Source organism: Anastrepha obliqua, chromosome 1, assembly GCF_027943255.1.
Source record: "Anastrepha obliqua isolate idAnaObli1 chromosome 1, idAnaObli1_1.0, whole genome shotgun sequence".
Classification (NCBI taxonomy): Eukaryota; Metazoa; Arthropoda; class Insecta; order Diptera; family Tephritidae; genus Anastrepha; species Anastrepha obliqua.
In genome coordinates, this window is record NC_072892.1 from 125,365,390 (window position 1) to 125,390,181 (window position 24,792).

The 24,792-nt window shown below is 37.2% G+C and overlaps 1 protein-coding gene across 9 annotated transcripts in view; it reads left to right on the forward strand.

Moving 5' to 3' along the window:
* LOC129236016 (tyrosine-protein kinase Fer) overlaps positions 1–24,792 on the forward strand; it is a 163,081-nt gene that overhangs the window by 124,065 nt on the left and 14,224 nt on the right. Inside the window, exons 4-9 of one of the 9 annotated variants that reach the window (XM_054870179.1) lie at positions 4,701–4,797; positions 6,160–6,493; positions 6,554–6,832; positions 6,925–7,096; positions 12,773–13,385; positions 13,527–14,602. In XM_054870179.1, the coding sequence (XP_054726154.1) occupies positions 4,701–4,797; positions 6,160–6,493; positions 6,554–6,832; positions 6,925–7,096; positions 12,773–13,385; positions 13,527–14,602 (2,571 nt within the window). Of the gene's footprint in view, positions 1–4,700; positions 4,798–6,159; positions 6,494–6,541; positions 6,833–6,924; positions 7,097–12,772; positions 13,386–13,526; positions 14,603–20,609; positions 20,890–24,792 lie in introns of those variants that run through there. The other 8 variants (XM_054870170.1, XM_054870171.1, XM_054870172.1 and 5 more) reach the window with 8 other exon arrangements.

Consider the following 24,792-nt stretch of genomic DNA (forward strand, 5'->3'; position numbering starts at 1 on the left):
ATGTATTTATGTATATCCATACGGGCATATGTTTGCGATATACCACTTGAGCAGCACTTGTAAGACATTAAAACATGATTTTATTCACTAATTGATTTGAACTACAGTTTATTGATTTCAACTGCAGGGTGACCCAAATACTGACAATTGTTAAATCACATTGCACATTTGGGGTAAGAGAATCGTAGTCCAAAAACAAAAAAAAAAAACAATATTTTTAGATAAGTTGGAGTAAATGACCACGAGCCCTTCTTTTATGGTTGTGTAAAAAAGCATGGCGATATCTATTAATGGTAGCTCAATAGATAAAAATTGTGTCTTAAGGGGCAGATACCTGTACACGGCCATATTCACCCTGATTTTCATTAAAATGACTTAAAATGAAGAAGTCAATATATTTTTTCAAAATTGGCATACAGTTTATTTATACGTTAAAATAATATAAATTTTTTTTATTATTTTAATCATTTAAAATGGCGGATGTGCACTAAATTCTTCCCGGAAGGTCGCAGCGGGGCTTCTCAATCGGCGGGCATTGTAGCATCGGCGTCAATGACCGGAATACAAGAACCCAAAATTTTTTTTCTTTAATAATGTCATAATTTCCTTATGAATTTAAAAAAAATGGAAAAAAATTTCGCGCAACAAAATTCTTAAAAAAAAAAAATGAATTTTGGGGCGAATTTGTCTACTATTTTTGCTTTTTTTTTCGAAAAATTTTCGAAAACTTAAATTCACATAGAAAGTAATATCATACAAAAGATGTGTGCAAAATTTCAGGGAATTCGGTCAATAATTTTTCGAGTTATCGTGTACGCCAATTCGAAAAATATATAATAGTTTTGAGAAAAACGCGTCTAAAGTCGGCTACGTAACTAACTATATGTCGAAAACAAATCGCCAGCAAGCGATATATCAGTTTTCCAGTCAAAAATATTTTTTTCTTTAAACCATACCAAGGCTGATGTTAATCTGACCCAAGAATGATAGCATACAAAATTGTGACCATCAGAGAGGTCTTCTTCTTCCTGCATTCTTGTTCGCGTTTTCACATTTCTGCACCAGTGGATTGATTTCGAGCACTGAGTAAAAAAGTTATTATTATTATTATTATATCATTTTTCCACAGTTAATATAGAGCTAGAGATTATTTGAATCCTAGCTGAGCTACATACTTACGAAAATAAAATATACTTCCACACTAAACATTTCGAGCTCATTCCCTTTCCAAATCTGTTTACCCACATGCACGCATACTTTTGTCTACGTGTCAACGTACTTATACATACATATATATGTATCCACTACATACATAAGTATTGTCATATGCAACGAAAGCTCAACGACAGTTGGCCTAAATTGCCAGCAACGTAAAACACAGCCAAGCATTGAAGTCAATTAAAACATAATAAAATCAGCAAATGCGTTTTATGCAATTTTACGTCGACTTATCACGTACAGAGCGGCAAAAAATGCAATAAAACGAAAAAAATGTAGATGAAAGACAGGCAAATTAAAAACATAACAACAAATTTTAGCGCAGCTTATATGCACTTATACATGTAAATATGTGTATGTACACGTTTGTATTTGAACATTTTTATCGCACAAGTAGTCCAAATAAAATTGCAAAAGTGGAGATGCGGCGAGAATTTTTATAAGAAAATAATAAAAGTATATTAAATATACACACACACATACACATGTGTGCACATTAATAGCAGCGCGACATAATGCGAAGTTTTGACTATTTACTTTTTATTTAATTTGTATTATCTTTTAATAAAAATATAGTTCAAAGCACAAGAAAAATCATATACCCTATGATCAGAAAGTACCGGGAATGTTTAAATAAAACAAAACAGAGTTAAATTTCAGGCAAATTTATTATATCTCCTTCAAAAGATGGCCTGTTTGAAGCAACACACATGTGCCAACGTTTGACCCAGTCTGACGAGGGAATGGCCTTAAGCTCTTTTATCGCCTCTATCGACTGAAATCTCCTTCCAGGAAGTGGTAACTTCAACTTGGGAAACGAAAAGAAGTCGCACGGCGCCATATCAGGTGAATACGGTGTTTTTACGATGATATTTACTTGGTGTTTGGTCAAATAATCCAGCACAATTTGGCGTGCGTTATCATCATACAAAATCCAAGAATTGTTTGCCCACATTTCCGGCCGTTTGCGACGTACAGCATCTCTCAAACGCTTCAAAATGGATAAATAATCTTCTTTATTGCCTGTCTGACCCGATGGAAGGTACTCATGGTGCAATACGCCTTGGCAATCGAAGAACACAATCAACTTCCCGGTAATTTTTGATCATAGGGTAACTGAAAGTCTCAAACTTTGTATAAAATTATAAAGAACTCAATAAATTCTCGTCAAAATTTTTAAATATATTAACAATTTTTCAAATATGCATTTTTATGGCACATTAACCCTCCTTTGAACACTTCTTTTAAAACCTTCGGTTGGGTACCCGGATATGGCCTTTTTTCGTCCTATTCGAGGATCCTTTTTAAAATGTTCTATTCATAAATCGGTAGAAAACTAAATTTTAGGAAGCTGCCTGGAAGCTCAAGTCATTAGCTGTAATGTCGAAAAAGTCTGGCCAGACCTGGGTGCCCAACGGGGCGTTAAATTACAGTAAAGCAAAGTGCAAGTTTGAAGACTCCAAATCCCGTTGATTTTTCACAATTTTTTCTTGTTGATGGTGAACACGCAAACGACGTTATCATTCAAATTGATTTTGCATTCCATTAATCCATAAAAATAAAACAAAAGAACAAAAAAGTGTAACTTGTTTTCTTTTATTTTTATTTTAAAATTTGAAAGACCCTACAATATTTTTGAATGTTTTGAAATTAATATTCGGCATTTTCGTTATCGTTTTGGTTTGAGCCTCAGATGTCAGACATATGGTATTTGATATATTTGCGCACCACGCCATTAACGTGAAAAATTACGCCGAGCGTGAATAAATCCGACAGATTTGTTGGATGGTGGTAGCAAATTTTAACTAAATTATAGTGCATACCCCTTTTCTCATGCCTATTAGTTATATCATTTGCCGTGCGACATGCCACGATTGTCTGGCACCAGTCAACACACTTATTATGTTTCATACATGATTTTACGTATGATGCTTATGTGACACACATAACAAAATTTTTTATGTTTGCATTTGCGACTTTTATTTGCTTTGCTATTCGCAATTGTTTGGCCCAAATACCCAGAGAAAAATGTGTGTGAGAAAGTGTAAGTTATAAATAGCAATTGTTGTGTTGCATTACTTTTATTAGGGGTCTTATTGTTGCGGTAGTAGACGTTCCTATTGCCATTAACCGGCACTTCGCAACGGAAACGTTATAAATGCCAGCTATGCAGACGTGCAAATATTGAATTCAACGTTGATAAGGCAGTTACCGGTCATAAAATAACGAATCATTGAGTGACTATCCTACCAATTGGTTACATTTTTTATGATTATATGGAGTGGAATACAAACATACATATGTATGTATTAGAATGTTGTGCACATATACCGACTATGTGAGCTACATTGCTTCAATTATGGGCGCGTCAAGTTATTTTTAATTGACTCTCACTTTTATTTGCACATACTACTATAGTAATATAAAAATATAATTTTCTTAAGCAGACATGCACATTTTGATAATTTTTTGTTGACGGTGCTATGTACTTTTTTCCATAAACGAATGCTAGAAATTTGTATAATTGAAAATAATTAAACGCTCGAAAATATGCAAAAGCGACACGGCATAAAAATCTTCTTCTTCTTAATTGGCGCGATAACCGCCAATTACGTGATTTTAGCCAAGTTTAACCAAGCGCGCCAGTCGTTTATTTCTCGTACTAACCGGCGCCAATTGGACACACCAAGTGACGCTAAGTCCTTATCCACCTGTTCTTTCCAACACAGGGGAGGCCTTCCTCTTTCTCTACTACCACCAGCGGGTACCGCATCAAATACTTTCAGAGCCGGAGCGTTTCTATCCATTCGGACGACATGGCCTAGCCAACGTAGCCGCTGGATCTTCATTCGCTGCGCTAAGTCTATGTTGTTGTCATACAGTTCATAGTTCCATCGCCTGCGATATTCGCCGGTGCCACCGTGCAAAGATCCAAAAATCTTCCGCAGAATATTTCTCTCAAAAATAGTTCCATATGTAAAAGTCCATGCAAGTGGAGGAAGTTATTGATCGCCATTCACTTGGGAGTGGCCAGGACCATTCTTTTACATATGGTTCAAGCAGCTCACAACTTCTGGGAATAGCCCAAGTGTCCTCTGGGTAGCTTATACCTTATCGGTCCCCTTGCATGCCAAAAAATATAGAGAAAGAAAGATTTGGCACTCAAAGCCAAGTAAAGGCTACAATGATGAAGTTTACAAGTTCAGTGGCAGTTCAGCAGAATGTGAAAGAACAATAGAAAAGTTAACGTTGTTTAGACGTTCCATTCGCTTTTGGTGACTTTCCAGAATTTCTGCATAGATGAAAGACTTCTAAATAATATAGCTATTCGTATTTGAAATTTAGAAAATTATTCCATAATCAACCCAGCTGATCCTACAGTATAGTCATTTTCATATAATTTTTATACAGCTTTTACTATCCTTGCCTTAACTTCTTATAACGATTTACTTATTAAAAATTCTTCTCTTTTATCTTTTTAGCTCACAGATGAAGTGGTTCGTAAGAAAGCCGAATATCAAAAACATTTAGAAGGTTACAAGGCATTGCGTACACGTTTTGAGGAACACTACATCAAATGTAAGTAAAAAAGTGCAACTCACAAAACGCTTATAAAATTCCTTTAATTAGAAATAAAATCCCTTAGTCTCTCAAAAGTAGTCCTCATCCGATGTACCAGTATGTAGCAATATATGAAGAGTTGAAACAATATTCCGCTTTTAAGGAATGGAATTGTGGTTAAATATTCATTACATAAAATATCAGTCGAGAAATTTCAGTAGTGTTAGCCGAATTTAGCCTTACACTTTTTCTCATCATATATAAAATGTCAGCCATCGTAGGCGAATAGGTTAGTGCATGACTACCATTCGGTAGTAGCCGGGTACGAAACATGCGGTGGGTATGAAGCACGAAAATTATATAAAAGGGGTTTTTCTAATGGCTTTCGCTCCTCGACAGCCAATAACAAACCATCGAGCTTATTTCTGCCATGAAAAAGGCTCCTCATTTACTGTTCGAAGGCGGCGTGAAATTATGGGTCCCTCCAACATTAAGACACACGCCACAAATAGGAGAAGGAGCGCGCCCGACAACTCAACAAAAGGTATTGGTGAATTGGTTGAAGTGGTGATTTACCAAGAAATCAAATTAGTGCTTCCGCACGTCGCCCTTGCCAGATCCTCGCTATCAACAAGTTACACGATTATTGCTTCGCGACTATATCCCGTCTGTGCAATTGAGAAACCTTATAAGGTTGTTTACGTCTGTATCGGCCAGCTCTTCCAGGAAATGGAATATAGTTTCGTTTTTTCCTATGGTAGTAAATATTGTAAGGAATGTTCATTTTGAAGCAAGTTACCACTGCCGTTAGTCTGCAGGCATCCCTTTGTTTCATATTTCTCAATGCTGACGTTTGTTTGTGGTTGTAGGTGGAGCGTTTAGAGTAAACGTTTTATAAAAAAATAAGATTCTCCGAAACACTGCGAGCATTCGCATAACTCGTGAATATGGGAGGTAGAAGAATCTCTTCGAAGAATGGTCTTCGAATTTTGTGTTGGCGGCCGACTCAACCAAATTGGCTTGTGCGTAACTATCCTTCAGTCAATCTGTGCGCAAAACTCCCTTCGAGTATGAAGCATTAAATTATAGCCAAAAAAATAAAATTTAATCGCCTTCTGCAAGCAACGCCATATCTCCGAAGGGTTTTCTGTCATTAGAAAATACTTCTTTTAAAACCACTTCAGCATAATATTGTAAGTCCGTCATATCACAATCACAAATAAAAAATGAAAGTCAGCCAAATACCTGGGAAAGGCTGTACTTGGCACAATCTTAATAGCAATACAAAAAAATCATTATTAACTCTGTACCTTCATTTATAAAGAAATATTTTTTTTTTTTGTGTCATTAAAAACCGCATTTTCTTTCCATTACCTATAGCCGGTCGTGGTGGTCGAAAGTTGGACGATGTACGCGATAAATATCAAAAAGCCTGCCGCAAATTACATCTCACCCACAACGAATATGTGCTCTCCATCACCGAGGCCGTTGAGGTGGAGAAAGATTTTCGCACAGTATTGCTGCCCGGACTACTGGAGCATCAACAATCTGTGCAAGAGAGTTTCATATTACTATGGAAGAATATACTGCAAGAGATAAGCCAACATGGCGATCTCACGTCCGACAAATTTAAAGAGATACAGAAGCGCATCGACAATGTGATAAACAGCATAAATCCCAGTGAGGAGTATCGGGAATTCACCGAAAAACACAAGTAAAATTTTAATCATTCTTAAATATATTTTCTTATGCAATGGTTTAGTGATTTTTACAGAACTTCCCCCACCACACCGTTAGTATTCCAATTTGACAATTCACTCATCGAGGATATACCTGGCAAACTGCAATCAAACACACTTACAGTTGATAATCTCACAGTCGATTGGTTGCGTTCGCGTATCATTGATTTGGAAATGTCCGTGAAGGATTGCCAAGAGAAGCAGCTGAAAATGATCGAGCAGGCGAATGGCGGTTCACCCATAGCGAATGGCAGCATAACGCGGAATGGCAGCACGGCAAGCAATGGCATACAATCGCCCAAGGATAGTCAGAAGTAGGGGAACACGTTTCTTTCAAATTATCGAAAAAATACTGATTTATTCTCTTTTTTTTTCAAAAAACAAACATCACAAAACAAAATAAAAGCAGGCAATCCAAGGACCTCAATGCGCTGCGCTGTCAAGAGAAACAAAAACAAAAGCTGGTGGATATGATTAAATGCGCTTTGAATGAGATTGGCTGCGAAGAGTTGCCATCTGGCTGTGATGATCATTTGGAACAGAACTTCATAGAGAATAGTTTTAATAACGACCAACAGGTGAGTGGATTAGATGTAGAATTGAAACTACAACGCACACACAAAGCAGGTGAAGGGCTTATGAGTTAGTACATTTCAGTTTTAGGAGTTGCAAACTAATTTTAAGTACATGGTAATCGGTTAAAATGGTTATTGGATATTATTATTATTATTTTTTTTTTTTTGATATTTTTGAAACTGATCATACAGTTCAAGTTTTATAGATGGTTTATAGGCACAAAACTGGGAGATATTGGCAAGAGATGTATCGAAAAGTTAAAGGAGTGAAAGAAATAAGAAATCTTATTTCCATAATTTTATATTTCTTATTTGTATAATCTTCAAATAGATTCAGTTATAGTTAAGAATATTGCAGTTGCGCTGAAGCTCAGAAGTCTAAACTCTTAAATGGCGTACCAGCTACCAAATATCCATCTGCGGTATTGCCAAAGTTGATCATTTAGGGAATCGAAATTATGACGAGAATGTTGCGATGGTTTCATCTTTTTCACCAAATCGCTATTGCAGCAGCCTCACTGCGGCCTGCTTTGACTGCTGACTCAATAGGTATTATTATCGAAGCCCTATAACGATAGGTATAGGAAATGAGCTGTCTCGACAAGTTAGGGAAAGGGGTGTTGGATAAGTTTAGTGGAAGGGCATAGGAAGAGGCGGCTAGTATCGTGTGGGGTTTCTTCACATAATGGATATTCAGATAAGATTATATTAATTTGGAGCTTGCACTTCGACCTCTTGGTCGTTTCACAGTACTTCATCCACATCCAGTTCGTTTATTAAACTGAAGATAGAGCTGGATTGCAATTGGCCGAGATGCCTCAACCTTCTCCGCACTAATAGACATACATATGCACATATATCACTCACCATCAAGGATGACGGAAATACTAGGTTTTCTCTTTAACTATCGAGAAAAAGAAAATTGTGAGAGGAACCGAAGTACCTCACTTGGGAGATTCGGCAGCCCAATTCTGCTTGATCATTTCACATGCATTTACATAGCATCCAATCTGTCGTCGGCAACCTTTCAGTCATAGTATACATTAAGGATTTCAATCAATGTCTTAAGGAAGTTCAAATGTATTGATTTACACTACATAATCTTAAACCCTAACCCTTAGCTTGCCATTACCCAATTCCGTTAACATGAAAAAAAAAATTGTCACGTTATTTGAAGTAAAGAATGAAACCATAACAAAACAGGCTTCATATTCATATTCAGCGCATGAAAATAAGGAAAAAGTAGCGTGATTAAGACAATCATCTGTTTGTGTGGATGTGCTATTCCGAGCAATATTCTGTTAAAAACCAATAAACTTTTTTCACCTTCGTAGGCGTTTAGACACAAGTTTGCCATTTGCGGGTATCTGCCCTCAACTAATTATTTTTAAAGACAACGGCGGTAACGTTGTTATACAGCAATGTTTTTGTTCTGACTTATGCCAATTTGGAAATAAGACTGAAAAATAATTTATCGTCGCCGGCCGGCAGGGACGATAATAGTAAGCCGCAAAGCTTCAAACGCAGAAAATGTGGGAGAATTTAGCAAATTATTAGATCAGCGCACGTGCTGAATCACGTGTAGGAAGGTCATGTGAATAATAAGAACGCCACTCCCCAAGTAGCACTAAAGCACCGTTTTGATACCATTATGAGACCACCCACAAGCAGATATCTACAGCCAGCCAGAGCTGTTGATGTAATGGAGAAGATTGATGGGATTAAGGGTGGAGCATTGCCTCAGGCTGACGAAGAAAGGATTATCCAGTGACCCTAATTATCTAGCTGCCCGACCCGGACATTTACAGAGAAAGTGCTCAACAGTTTCCTTGTCTGAAAGTTCCCACAGCTTCTGCAATGGTAATTAAATGGTAAACTCCAATGATCGGTAAACACAGCTACGAGTTTAGAAATTGAATGATGTGGAGTCCCATGGACTTTCTAAGTCTTGTGTCTATTGTACTGGAGCCAAAGGGTTTTCGACTTCCAGTTTAATGATATTATAGCCTTTCCGAAGCGCTTCCCACAAAAATTGGCAGAACAACTATGTTGTACTACTGTGGGCAAAAAGTAAGGTGAATTTGGTTGTAAAATGAAAAATCTTTATTTATTCTTGTAAATCAATTTCATCCCCTTCAAAATATTCCCCTCTCGATGAAAAACACTTATGCCAACGATTTTTCCAATCCCCGAAACATGCCAAATAGTCCATTTCCGGTATAGCCATCAGCACCTTCTTCGATTCAGCTTTTATCTCCTCAATCGACTCGAAACGCGTTCCCCGGAGTGGTCTCTTGAGTTTTGGGAATAGCCAGAAGTCACACGGAGCCAAATCAGGCGAATACGGTGGTTGCGGAACGATATGCGTGGAATTTTTGGCGAAATGGTCACGAAGAACGAGTGCAGTGTGAGATGGTGCATTATCGTGATGCAAAAACCAAGAGTTGTTGGGCCATAATTCTGGTCTTTTTGGACGAATCGCTTCACGTCAACGACGCATAACGCTCAAATAATATTCCTTATTAAAAGTTTGGCCAGGTGGAAGGAATTCATAGTGCACCACACCACGAAAATCGAAAAAAACTGTCATCATGACCTTTATTTTTGAACGACTTTGACGTGCTCTTTTCGGTCTGGCCTCGCCTTTAGCACGATATTCGCTTGGTTGGTCGGTTGTTTCAGAGTCGTAAGCATAAATCCAAGTCTTATCTCCCCTAATGATGCATTTGCTTGTCCTGATAGTCTGAAGTCATTGTTTCACACACATCAACGCGACGACTTTTTTCCAAGAAATTGAGAGTTTTCGGTACCAAACGAGATTTGACTTTTCGTAGGCCCAAATGGTCTTTCAAAATGGTTTTCACAGATCCTTCTGATATTCCGGTCATATCAGTAAGGTCTTTAACAGTCAACCGACGATGAGCACTAACTCCTTCACTTTATTGACGTGTTGGTCATCTGTTGACGTCGATGGTCGTCCGGAGCGCTCCAAGTCATCAACACGTTCTCGACCCTCTTTGAAGTCTTTGTACCACTTATAAACATTTTTCTGCGACATGATTGAATCACCATATGCCTTCTGCAACATGCTAAACGTTTCCGCAGCCGAAATTTCATTCCGCAAACAAAATTTGATGGCACTTCTCTGCTCAATCAAATCAGACATTGTAAAAATCGAAAAATGCACTCTTGGTCGTTTGGTAAACACAAGCGTAAATATATTACTGATAATGACATTCACATGAAAGTTGGCCCAGATGTTATTAACAGTGCTGCCAACTCATGAAAAAAATAACTAGAGCGAAATTTTAATCCCGCGAAGTTTGACAAATAAATTCACCTTACTTTTTGCCCACAGTAGTACATCCAAAGAACGGCCAGTGGCTTGAGTCCACATTTTTGATCGAGCATAGATTTGCAGTAGTAGAAAGTTGTGCTGGTTTTCTTTACCCGACTTTCAATGTGTGCTTCCAATGGAGTTTGTAGTCAAGTAACACTCCAAGATACCTAAATTCCGATGAAAGCGGCAGAAGGTGGTTAATTAATCTGAGAGGTCTAAAGTGTGGAAGTTTATATATTCTTGTAAATAGCATCAGCTCCATCATCATGGGCCTTACAAACTCTCACAGGATGCTATATTGGGTATTGCAGTCTTCGTTATCATTTCAGGAAACTAGCCTTTCGTTTTTGCGAGTTGATCGGTGAAACACCAAATTTCTCAAGACTCACTCAGCTAAGTGGAGTACTTCTGAATTGATTGGCTTTTCAAAAATCCCGATAAAATGCTCAATTTCCATACAGCAGACAATGGATCCCTCCAGTATTGGCTAACTGGTATTCAACAAAATTATAAAGCAAAAACGCAGCTAGTCCGTCAATAGGAGGCAAAGTTTTACTGAATGCTGGATTACTTATATTTGAGTATAAGTATATGTAGAATGAGCAAGCGGATTGACAAAAATCGAGGCTTAGAAAATAATATAGCTGGAAAGTTGAAAATGTGTTGGAATTATTAGACCTCTTCTTCTGGACTATTTCATTTGAATATCTATATATTTTTATATAATGTAAGAGTTCAATAGGAACTTTTGGGTTTCAGCCTCTTTTACAAAATAGATTGCAACACATTGACTTTATGGGAAGTAGGGTGGTCCAAAAAAAAATTTGTATGCTGCCGCCCCCCAAAATAGTAAAGAATGAAAAATAAAAAGACCCGTATTTTTTTTTTTTTATTCAGACCATATTTAATGGTGCCGCCGGGGCTTTGAAATATCCCATGTATTTTGCATGGGAAAAAATACTTTTTCGTAGATTTCATGTAAAAACCTGGAAAATGAATATATTTTAACCGGATAACTCAGTTTCTCTTCATAATTGGTCAGGGAATAACAACCAATTATGAAATAATTAATTTTTTTTGTATTAACTATTTTCATAAAAGTAATATAAAATATTGTTTTTCGATTTTTTCTTAGATTTTCGTTTTATGGGGGCTTTTTGGGGTTCTATAAAAAATAGTTAATACAAAAAAATTAATTATTTCATAATTGGTTGTTATTCCCTGACCAATTATGAAGAGAAACTGAGTTATCCGGTTAAAATATATTCATTTTCCAGGTTTTTACATGAAATCTACGAAAAAGTATTTTTTTCCCATGCAAAATACATGGGATATTTCAAAGCCCCGGCGGCACCATTAAATATGGTCTGATTAAAAAAAAAAAAATACGGGTCTTTTTATTTTTCATTCTTTACCATTATGGGGGGCGGCAGCATAAAAATTTTAATATAAATTTTTTCCCATGCATTTTTGGACCACCCTAATGGGAAGTTAACATCAGAACAAATTCGACTGAAACTTCGGTCATCCTTTTGCAGTTAGTAATAAAAAAATATATATTCCCAATCGTCAATAGGCGTCAGAATTTGATTTATCGCGTTCCCTTTGAATCTTGAAGATGTTGCTTATTTTTTCATAAAATGTCGTATAACTTTGGGGACCACATTTTTTTTATATCCTTGTACACTCCGCTCGGGAGACTTTTCCATCGTACACGGTTCTGGGCTGTTGTTTTTGCGCCGTCCCATGTGATGCCGGTATTTGCTAGTTCGACCTTCGCCAAGTGATCTCTAGCCGATCAAGACCTCTGCACCTTTGCGGATCTTTACAGTCCAATGCCATTCTAGTGGGACTGCATACAAAGCAATAATTAATTCTAAAGCGCTAAGAAGGAGGAAACACAAGTCTTGTTCCACGTTCGGATACATTTTAGTAGGCAGTTAATTTGTGGAAAGGACTTCTTAGTGCCCGCAGATATTAGGTACCAGTTATGTAAGAGATTAAAAAAAATCTGCACCAGTGAATACTTTTCGATACATCTTAGAGTGCACTTTTATACGAATTTTCTAGACTAAATCTTTAGCACATAGCGTAATAAAAACAACCAGAGGTTTGGGTTCGATGTTAGTTCACTACACACACGTCTTCACACTAAAATATATACGCTTACGTACTTTTACTTAATAAACTCTTTTTCTTCCCATTTACACTCTTATTGCCCTTACCATTTATTATAAATGCCCAAAAACACAATTGCAATACGAACAAAATAAAAATAAAAACAAACAAAAAAATACATGATCCATAAATCAAATAAAACACTATACAATAACGATTAGCAGAACTCAGCGGCTTCAACTAATTCTACTGGCGTAAGTATTATGAACGAGCTACGACGACGAGGTGGCGTATTGACATTACTACGCGGTAGACCTTTCAAACGCAAGTCCACACCGCAGCCGACTACGCCTACCGCCAATCGAACGCGCACGCAACGTTTCAACAAACTTCAACCGAGATCACAAAGTCTCGGCTCTTTGTCGGTAAATACCAGCCCTGCGAAATACGAGCCCATTACTAACCCATTGCGCATGGCCACCAGCCTCGAAGCTAACACCAGCTACGGCCTGCATGCCATAGATCCCGACTCAGTGATTATGTTTGATCGTTGCGCCGCTACTGCAAAAATGTTTCCCAAGCTGCGACGTACGCAGCTTTCACTGCTGTGTTTAAATGAAGAGGACACACCTACCGCTTTTGTTATATCCATTGATACTAACCCAAACGAGCCCATGCCAGAGTTTAACGATCATAGAAACAATAATAACAATATATATGCAGACCTGTTAGGGGGTTGTGAATCGTTGGGTGGGGATTGTGATAGTGTTAGAAGTGGTGAGTTAGCATTGCGACGACAAGAAAACGTGCGAATCGAAATAAATCGTGAAGACAGCACAAGACTTACAATAGATCGGGCGCATGAATTGCGCACGGAAGTTGTGGAGAAGAAGGAACTGGAAGCTGTAGAGGAATATAAGAGCAGTGAAGTGACAGTAACGCCCGCACCTGCTGCGCCACCCACGCAGGAAACAGTAAAGAATTCGATTGATGCGCACTTGGACAAGATCGATGAATTAAATCGCACACTGGATGATCGTCTGAAACGGCACTTGCCACAACTGAATTTCGATGCCATCGAGACTGCCGAACCAACAGGGGTCACAGCTCGCACGAAAACTGTTGCAGAGCAAGAGGCACATTGCTCCTCGAAGCGAACGTCCAGTTCGAGCTCGGACTGTCGGCCGTGTGCAGCGCGCAAAGACAAGGATAGCGATTCGAATGGTAATTGCAAGAAACGCTCCGTATCGTTCTCACAAAAGTCCATAAATGCCATTATGACCAATCTCAAGGAGTTTACCAAAAAGAATGTACAGCCAAAAGCACCGAAGACTACCATAACCTTAGTTGAATATAAAGAGAACAGCGATCAGTTCGAGCTGATCGATCCGGAGCTTGGTAAGTCAACGCAAAGTAATGGACGTGCAAACGATCCGACCTTAAACGCCGACGCAAGCAATCAAGCCACACAAACCATAACTGATACGGACACGAAGCCAAAAGCAAATGGCACAGCAAATAAAGAGCAAATCACGAATAACAATAACAACAACCATAACGACTCTACAGACGACACAAACACGAGTACAACAACGCAAGCGCCAGTGGTACTTGCCGATGCCACAAATCCGTCCAAAAACGAGCCAATCGGCATGTCCGCTAAGCTGCGTTTAAAAGTGCCCAAAATACAAAAGAAATCCAAAGCACTACGTCAAACATTCCGTGCCAAGTTGCTGAATTTCCAAATCAAGCGGGACAAAATATGTAAACAGTGCACTAAACGTCGACGGGTGCATCCATCGAAGAATGTTTTCGATTTTAGTAAAGATTTTGGTTTTAAAAAAGACGAAGTCAACACGGAGTGTTGCGATGCGACCAATGAGGAGTTCTGCACTTGTCCACCTGAGAAGATAGTAAACAAGAGGGCCTTCAACGAGCCAACACACTTCGATTCGACAAGCTCTGCCGATGCTGAAGACGAAGGCAGTGGCGGTGAAGATCACCTAAGTCTGAAGGAGCATTGCTACAGTGTGCCCAGCTTGGCGATGAGTGTGAGTAGTAGTGTAGCAGAGGCAATGGTTCACTGTTCCTTGTTGCAGTTGAACAAAAGCAACCAACGCATAAAAACAAACAACAAAAACAAAAATGTATTTATGAAATTTGCATCCGTAACTGCATTTATACTCGCAACTGTAACTGAATTTGCATCTGTAGTCATAGCTGTGGTTGACAAGAACGTAGCATTGACATTTGATTCACTATTCTTTGCGTATTTTGATTTTGAATATTTTGTGTACTCTGCACAAGCATCACCTACGCACCAAAGCCGCACCAACAACAACACACAGGCTCCCATTTACGAATTGTACAGCAATTAGCGCATTCGCTTGTCTGAATTTATTGATAACATTTTTTTTATTATTTGCCATAAACCTGGGTTTTTATCTAAATACGTATATATAACAAATAACTGGAATTCTGCATTACTTTTAAAGTAATTTAGCGGCTACATTTTTGCATATTTTAAACAATATCAGTTTTCACCTAATTAGCTGGTATTCCCCAGAGAATTATACAAACATTTGTTGCATGTTATACTGTTGTAAATAATTTCTTAAATGTATGTATGTATGAATGTATGTATGTTAGGGATGTCCATCACGAGATACCGGGCTTTTTTTAATACCGAAAATTTCGGGACTCTTTGCCAATAGTCCCGAGTTTTTTCGGGATTTACGAATTCTTAAGAAAAATACGAAGGGGAGACAAATTAGTTTTTACGGCAAAAACAGCAACATTGACTTTAACGTTTTAACAAATATGGAAATGTCTGAACGTTTTGTTTTTTTTGTTTTCTTTTAATATAAAACGCAAAACGCCTCTTTTGAAAGAAGTTGCTTTGACTTACTTGACTTTTTATTTCAACCTAAATGGAATTGTGCGGCCGCCGTAGCCGAATGGGTTGGCGCGTGACTACCATTCAGAATTCACAGGGAGAACGTAGGTTCGAATCTCGGTGAAACACCAAAATTAAGAAAAACATTTTTCTAATAGCGATCGCCCCTCGGCAGGCAATGGCAAACCTCCGAGTGCATTTCTGCCATGAAAAAGCTCCTCATAAAAATATTTGCCGTTCGGAGTCGGCTTGAAACTGTAGGTCCCTCCATTTGTGGAACAACATCAAGACGCACACCACAAATAGGAGGAGGAGCTCGGCCAAACACCAAAAAGGGTGTACGCACCAATTATATATATAAATGGAAATGTATTAAACCTTTGGGGCGAGTTTCGGCATATAGCCGCCCAAACAGCAGAACAGCGCAAGGGCTAAACGGTCGTTTACATATTATTCGGCGAGATGATGCAGTAAGGAGTAGCGACTGTCTAGTGTGTTCTAATCGAAAAGTAAAGCATGGAAGAAGAGAGCCGCGGTATTGTTGTGCAACTTGTACGGCTAAACCACCCTTGCACACAGGTGACTGTTTTGAATGATACCACTCAATGCCGGAATATAAAACGTATACATAAACCCAACCAAACTTCTTTTTGTCGCTTCTTTTCACTTTGCTTGTTTATAATTATTTTTTGATTTTATGAAAAAATTTTCTTGTGTTAAATAAAGCCTTACTTTTTATAACATGCAACGTATTTATTTTCTCTCGTCCTCAGCGACACTCACCCGCCGAACGACTCCGTCCCCAAAGGGTTAAAGCTTATTCTGCTTAAAGTGTAATAGTTTAAAAAAGCAAATGGTCTTTCAAAAGACGCGCCTAGCTGCTTTAAAATAAAACACTAAAAATTTAGATTCATTCAGGTTTCACTATTTTTGTTCAAAACACAGCTCTTAAAAGTTATATGTGAAAAATTACATCATTTAAATATCTACCACGAGCCTGTCTACAGTTAAAAGGCACAAAAGAGGTGATTCATGAATGTCTAATTGTTGAGAAAGTCGAGTTATCGATGCTGAATTAATCAAATGTTGTTCAGCAACACTTTGCGCTGCGGCAGCAATATTCTCAACGCAACGTCTAGTTTCTGATCTACCAGTTCTTGTTCTGGCCTCGAACGAGTTACTTGAATTTTTTCATCAACCTTTGAATTTTCGTCTCATTCGGATGATTATTTCCACCAAAATAATTACGAATTTTGCGATAAGTTGTTCCCAAAGATCGATCTTTTCCAATAATAAGTCTCACTAATTTTCAATCGCATAAAATTTTATATCTGTATACACTACTGGCATCTGTATAAGCAAAGATGAGTGAGTAGGTGCATTATCATGATGCAAAATAAATTAATTTTAATTACAATTACAATTTCGGGCGTTCTTTTCGATTTGCTTCACGCAAACGGCATATAACTTCAAGGTAATACTCCCTATTTACCGTACGATCTTTGTAGTAAGAACGCCTGATGCACTGCGCCATTGTAATCAACAAAAGCAGTGAGCAAAACCTTGGCATTTGATCGAAGTTGGCGTGCTTTTTTTAGTCTTATCTCTCCTGGACTCTTCCATTGGCCCGATTTCGATGTCATAACCATATCCCATGATTCGTCACCAGTTATGACCCTTTTAAGCAAATCTGGATCATCGTTGAAGTCATTCAACAATCCCTGAGCAATGCTCATGCGACGTTGTTTTTGGTCAAAACTGAGCAATTTTGGAACGAACTTCGCTGGCAAGCTTCATGCCCAAAATTTCCGAAAAGATTGGATGGCATGCCGATGTGCCGACATTCTCAGCAACGTCTCTAATTGTGATTCGACGATTCTCCATAACAATTTTCTTTACTTCCTCAACATTTTCATCGGTTGTTGATGTGATGGGGCGTCCAGAGCAAGCGTCGTCTCGGCCTTCTGTGAAAGGCTTGTACGACTTGTAAACATTTTTTGGACGCAGAATTCTCTCACCATATGCCACTGTCAACGTTTCAAGTGTTTTTGAGCACTTAATTCCGTTTTTTACACAAAACTAGATGCAACTTCTTTGATGAATTTTTTTCGTCGAACACGCAAAACACTTGACTTATTTATGTCTCCCACAAACAAACTAAACATTCAATATTGCTAAATTCGTGAACAAATCTTCGAGACGAGTGAACCAACATAAAATCAAAGTCGAATGTACGTAGCCCGCAAAATTTGAAAATTCACCCTATTTTTTGAACACACCTCGTATACCCGCTAAAGCATTATTAAATGAGTATAAATTTAATTATCGTCTTTTACATTGATTTAGTAAAATAATTTTCACTTAAAAAAGAAAAGTTGCTGTCTCGGGCTCATAAAAATCGAAAAATTGGCATCCCTAATGCATATACGGGACTTCATTTGAGTAATTTGCTCTGCAATCGCTTATTGGTACACTTGGAGAAACAGTTGTTGCTTATAAATGTTTTTCGTAGCATGGAGAACCTGATGTAAATAATATTATATACCATATATTTATTTATCTTTTTAAAACGAATACCTAGCAATCATTTATAGGGAGGTTTTACAAATCAAATTTAAAATACTATGTATAGTAATTAGTTATTAATAAGTGTACTTATATATAAATTAATTTGTACATATCAACTTCACGAATGTGCACATCTAATAAACCAATAACATAAAAAATTTAGGCCCGTCCTCACTACTGGAAAGGTGGGCTTCGCGTCGACTATAAAAATGTATGATATTTAAATAATACTACAAATAATATTAAAAAAAGCACACTTTTATATAAGTACAGTGATGAACGAAAGTATTGCACAGCAAGAAACTTCCACTTCAACTTTACTTCTTTCCACTTATGAAGTGATTTTGAATCCCAAAAAAACTCGCTAGACAAAAGGATACCTTGTCTATTGTATTCCCTTTAATTCATTCTATTATCTGTTATATTCAGTCAACACTAAATTTAAAAAAAACATTCTTATTATAACGAAACAAAAGTATTGGCACACTTCATTAAAAGATAAAAAACAGTAACAAAATTGTGAAATATAAACAAATTAATATTTTGTAGCCAAGCCGTTTGCTGGGTGACTGCTACCAGCCATCTTGGCATCGATGAAAGTAATATTTGGATGGTTTGCGCCCCGATATTCTGCCATTTCTCCACCAATGTCACCTTCAACTCTGCTCTGCTGCATACAAGTCCGAGTCCTTTTTTGGGCAATTGTCAAATAATAAGGTGTCCAACAGGAACAAATCTTCGAGACAACAAAATGTTCTTGGACCCACTAATAATATTTACTATTTGTTATTGATAGAGAAGTGATTATTTTCACGCAAATGGCAAATATGTTTAATTTCTATTGCTTGAATTTTCGAATGCTTTATTAAAAAAGTATCACCTTGATCTAAAAGTTCCAGGAATATATTCAGAAAATTCAAGGCACAGGTTTATCTACATAAAATATGTCCTTTCTTATACTAAAGAGCACATTTTTCTATCATATTTTAGGTTAGGTTGAAGCGGTTGTCCCGTTGCACCCACGCAGGCTCATAGCCAATTGAGATGCCGTATGGGAAACTTTTCCCTATCTCTCCTAAAACCAGTGTATGCTTTTCACAACTTTTAGAATATACCTGATTTCTGCAGAACTGAGATCTTCCAATTCTTTAAAAACTTGTCTACATAGAATAGTGAACCTATTCCTAAGTCTATTCCTCCTTCTCATCCAGACAACTTCTACAGAAGTCATGTGCTTGCACACCCATCCCATCCTTAGGCAGTGCCCCAGTGTGCTAAGACTGTGCTTATTTTGACTTAACCGAGATTCTTTGCGTTTAACATTGAGAGTCGGCCACATCTGTTCGCTGTTCTTACGATTTCTTCAGGGATAAGTAGCTTACATATTTGTAAGGGTATGCCTATGTCATTATCTAGGTACTCATCGTTCAATTTGGTGCCAAATCTCGCGAGTTCATCGGCTCTGCAGTTACCTTCAATGTCGCAATGGTCATGTATCAATATTACCTTTAGGTAAAATAACTCAGCCACCTCGTTAAGAGATGTGCGGCATTTCGTGGCTACCTTGGAGGTTGTCGACTGCTTTGTGAGTGATTTTATCGTCGCCTGTCGATATCTTTTCCAGATACCGCATCACCCAGTACCAATGCCGTGGCATTCATTATTGCCATCAGTGCAGGCTGAAAGGTACTATAGTAGTCGGGGAGCCGAAAACTGAAAGAGATCCCCAGATTTTTTTTTTTTTTTGTCATAGTATGTCAAAAAAGTGTTGAAACAGAACTTCATATTCCATGTCTACACTGATTCTTCAGTTTTTCCCGCATACTGCCCCCATTTAGACTTGTTCTAAGTGCAAATTTCCTCAGAACAGCAACGACCTGTCATACATTGGACGCTTTAACGCATCTCCACCTGTTTTAGTTGACTGTAAGTACACACACACCGGTTCAATTCACTTCTGGTTTTTTGCTCAAAATCAAACAAATCGAATTTTGGCTGGTTGCCAATATTGAGTCACCAACCACTGTCAGGCATTTTACGTAGGCAACGAAGAGCAAGTAAAATCTCTTCAATGAGAATCAATTATTTTGCGGTTAGACTAAAATTAGCATCTATTCACTGAATTAACAAATAAGCAAAATATTTATTTATTTCTCTTCATGAAATGTACTACCAAATATTATGGCTGAATGTCACCACCGGCTGGGCATGGGAATAGAAATGAAAAAGCAATTTTGAAAAAAATAACAGAGCACGAAATTATGCCGCGTAACCATTTGGACTTCTCTAAATAGGCCAACGCTCTCCGATCGAGCGAAAATTCAAGTGCGCGAGTATATTTTCAGGAAAACTTGAGTAGCGGAAATATTCTTACCGCATATGTGCACACATACATATATACCTATGTATATGACATTTTCATTCAACTCTTTGCAAATATCTCATTTTCATATAAGTATAAACTTTTACACAAATCTTAGTATCTAAATATTGCTGAAAATTTGCCGCATTCAGTTGTTTCTTTATAGCCAATCGGTGCTCGCGTTGTACGTCAACCACTGCAAATAAATGTTAAATAATTTCGATATTATAAAGAATATAGAAATTCTTGTTTATTCACTTATTTTTGTTTTCTGCCAACCACACGGAATACGCAGCGAAATCGCTCCCGCGCATTATTTTAAAGTGAAAGTGACAGTAGATTACAAATAAATAACGAAAACGGAGGGAATTCTACAGCATTTAAACTTCTTTAAAATGAGCTCGTCGGCCCTGAGCAGTTGTAGCTCCTCACAACTACTGACATCGCCGACACAAATCATAGGACCGCCGGTGGCGCCAGCTAGAAAGAAACGGCCCAAATCGTTTATACTCGTAAGCTTCATGGCTGCTTAGGTTGCAAATGAGCAGTGCTTAGTTTTTTGTTTTATAATTTTTTATTTTTATTTTTTAATCACACAACTAAATAATCGCTTTATTATTGTGTTGTGTACTTTTAATGAGAAAACAAGAAATAGAAATGAGGGCGCTCAGGAAGCTATGAAAACAATATTGTGATAAAAAATGATGAAAAATGTTTACATAAAAAATAGCAAAATATTGACAATTATTTTTATTAGCACTACTAATGTGAATCCAAGCTTATTTATTTATTTTCATTATTAAAAGTGAGACCATATCGGTAAGACTTTTTAGTTCTTTACAATTCATCAACTGGTTGGAAGTTAAGTACAAAATTCAAAATCAAACATTAGTTTGGTGAAGATTAGGTTAAGTTTGGCAGCCACATCGCACATAGGAACAGCAATGCCACTTAGCCGTTGTTAGTCGCAGCAGCTGGGCTACATTTCCCCTTCCAGTTTGAACCATTCTGTGCTTGGGACAAAGCGTAAAAGGTTGTTGACACCTAAAGTGTATAGATTATCGATATTCATTACAAGTTGGATCTTAAATATAGGTTCCTGCTTCTGGGGAGGATAGGTGGTTCCAACTGTTAATCATTCCTGCAGCTGAGACAGAAAACATGCACATAAACGCCAACTCTCCTTGCGTGATTTCCTATGTGACAATGATCTGTGAGGGCCCCTACTAAGATCCTAATTTGAAGTCTACGTATTTTTATAAACGTAAACTTAGCCTTGGCCATGTTTGCTAGCACAGAATTGATTAATGCGTCAATAAACAGAAGCTTACAAGTTGTGAGATGTACAGGTACTTTATTTTGCAAGTTGGCCAGCCCTACAGTTCTCTGGTATATTTCTGTGCGGAAAAAGAAATCCATTATTTTTGTGTAAATTTTTTGTTCACACGGTCTCAATTGTCTTATAGTCGATATTTAGCAGGTCAACTTCGCTTATTTCTGTGAGTTTATCGACATTTTTGACATTAATGACATTTTCTCTAACATCGAAAATACCCGAACGGTATCGGCCCCACGTAATTAAGGGGTAACACCACTGTAGAAATTTCAAAAAATTGATTTTTTTTTATAAGCTTAAAAAATTCTTTGAACCTTTTAAAATACAGAACAAAAAATTGTATACGTTACCGAAGTTTATTTCATAAATATTTTAAGCTTTTAACCAAGCGTTAGTGACTGCTACCTAACGATTTCTCCAAATTTCAAAACTTTAAACGCGTTTTTCTCAAAACACGTTTTCTGAAATTGGCATGCAGCATAACTCAAACAATTTTAAATATTTTTAATCAGGTTTTTCACTACGTCTAGATTAAGAAAAAAATGTTTCTTTGTTCCAGATTAAAATTTGCACCCTCTGTGCTGCGTGCCGCGGAGCTCCTTCAAGAGAAACCACATTACAAAAATGTCTCCAATGCCGCCATTTTGTAAAATTTTTCGGTCAAACTTTGTAGTTTTGTATTTTAGTATATAAGTAATAACTTCCCAAATCAGAGTGATTGTTTCCCCTTTCCTTCTATACAAAAAAATTCTTTAAAAATCGTGTTTATTTTACGCGTGTACAGTAGTGTTACCCCTTAACTGTTATAGTATCGATACCATAAAGACCATACACAATTGCAGTGGCCTGTCTTTCATTTTCGCATTTTCGTCTTTATTAAAGAAAAACTGTAAAATGTACTAAATTTTCCAATTTTCTCTTGGTTGACATCTATTGCCAAGACCCTGTAACTCACAACTGAATGGAAAAACAAAAAACAGCTAAAAGTATTTTTAGTGTGAAATGTCACCTGGACAACGAGCATAAACTTTAAATTGTTTGACCGATGCTTTACGCGATATCGATCACTACGGCCCTCTACCGCGAAAAATAATGTATTTCTCATATATTTATTTATTTATTGTAATAGGTATAAGTAAAAATATTTTATGTGAAGTACATATCTACAAATCAATCGGAAAACATTTTAATTTTCTTTTGTTTTATTTAAATATGAACTAAAATTAATGGAATTCGTTTTATCTTATTATTAAAAAAAACTAACTTTTTTTGTAAGTCTTCATCTATTTTTGTATCCTTGAAAATTTTCGATTTTGCTTATTTGCGGCCGAATATTGTTAAAATTGGCCACAGTTCTGTTAAGTTCCGTTCGGCTTCGGCATTAAAAAGTGATGCTCCGTCGTTCTCTACTTATGTGCCTTTTATGTCAATATATCCAAAATGCCTAAAACAAGCCACCTACAGCTCCACATGTTGCCTTAATTCAACCGGATGTGAAAGACGTCACTTTTAGTACCAAAAAAATACTTTTTGAATTGCTCCAAGTAAACTCATAGACATACCTGCATATGTACTAGGTTGTCCCATAAGCTTTGCAGTTCGATAAGAAAAACACATTTTTATGGTTTTAAACACACTTTATTATTAAGTAAAGTCTCCTACACTTGTCCCAACGAAATTCCAATTTATGAATTTCATTGCTGAAGTGACAATCTGCAAAGGCTGCAAAATATGCTTCAACAGCAATTATAACCTATGACCTCATCATTTGTTGAAACACGCTCCCACGCATGAATTTTTTAGGTCTGATAGATGGAAGTCGCTAGGGGCCGAATTTGGTGAATACGGCGGATGCTCCAACAATTCGAACTTTAATTTATGGATTTTAGCCACTTTCAAAATGCTCTTGTGGCAGGGTGCATTGTCCTGATGAAACATATTTTTTTTCCTTTGCAAACTAGTTTTTTTCACGAATTTTCTCATAATTGTTTTACCAGTTTACAACTAGTCCAAAAAAAATATTCCTTTCGCATCGCAATAATCTGATGATAACACCTTCTTCGCCGATTTCTGGACACGAACACCTTTCAGGACCAAAGAACTTGGTTCACTCCACTCTTTAGCCTCTTGTTTTGATTCAAGTTCGAGATTATGTACTCAAGTCTCATCCATGGTAATGAATTGACGCACGAGATCCATTTTATTCTTTTAAAAACGGATTCGGATTCGAATGTGTTTTTGTTCCATTGTGTGGAATGTGGCACCCATTGCGCAAACAGCTTCAGTCAACATATTGCTTACACTGCCCAATGAGATTCCTAGGGCTTCTACTTGTAGTTAAAAGAAGAGCCAGGAATATGGACATTTTGACGGGAACCGTCCATTAACTTTTATCAAAGGCGAAGTGTTTAATACAGCAGATACCAGGCAGTGCTAGCCGCGTTCAAATAAACCAATAATTCTTTATTTCTTTATTATTCTTTATTATGAGCTAAAATAGGAGGACTGGCATTTATAATTCTTCTGCCGTAGTATAAATACGAAAAAATGGCATTGCTGGTTGAAAATGGGATTTTTGTGTTTCAACATATTCTCCATGAAGATCGATACACTTTTGCATACCTTTCAACCAAATTTTGAATCACTTAGGACAGTCGCCTAAGATTTATAATAAATCTCATTTAATCACCCGAGGATTTTTCAATATTATTTCCTGTATTTTTCCTACGATGTCTGTTGTTGTTGTTGCTTTTAGGGACGTGCTTTACGTGGATCGTCTTCAAAGCTTGTGCGAACTCGTTTAAATGCAGCAACCTATCTTTCTACTGTACTAATTGATGGGAGAAAGTTCTTATACACTTTCAACATTCATTCATAAATTTCCTTTGCCTTTAAACCTTCCAAAAATAATAATTCAATCACTGCACAATACTTTATTTGTTCCATGGTAGAAAATACTATGGCACGACGATACTAAATAGGTTGTAACCTAAACAAAGTATGAATTGACAGATTGAAATGAAACAGCTCATCTTCATATAAAGAGAGTACCAACGAAGAAAAAAAAACCAATAGGCTA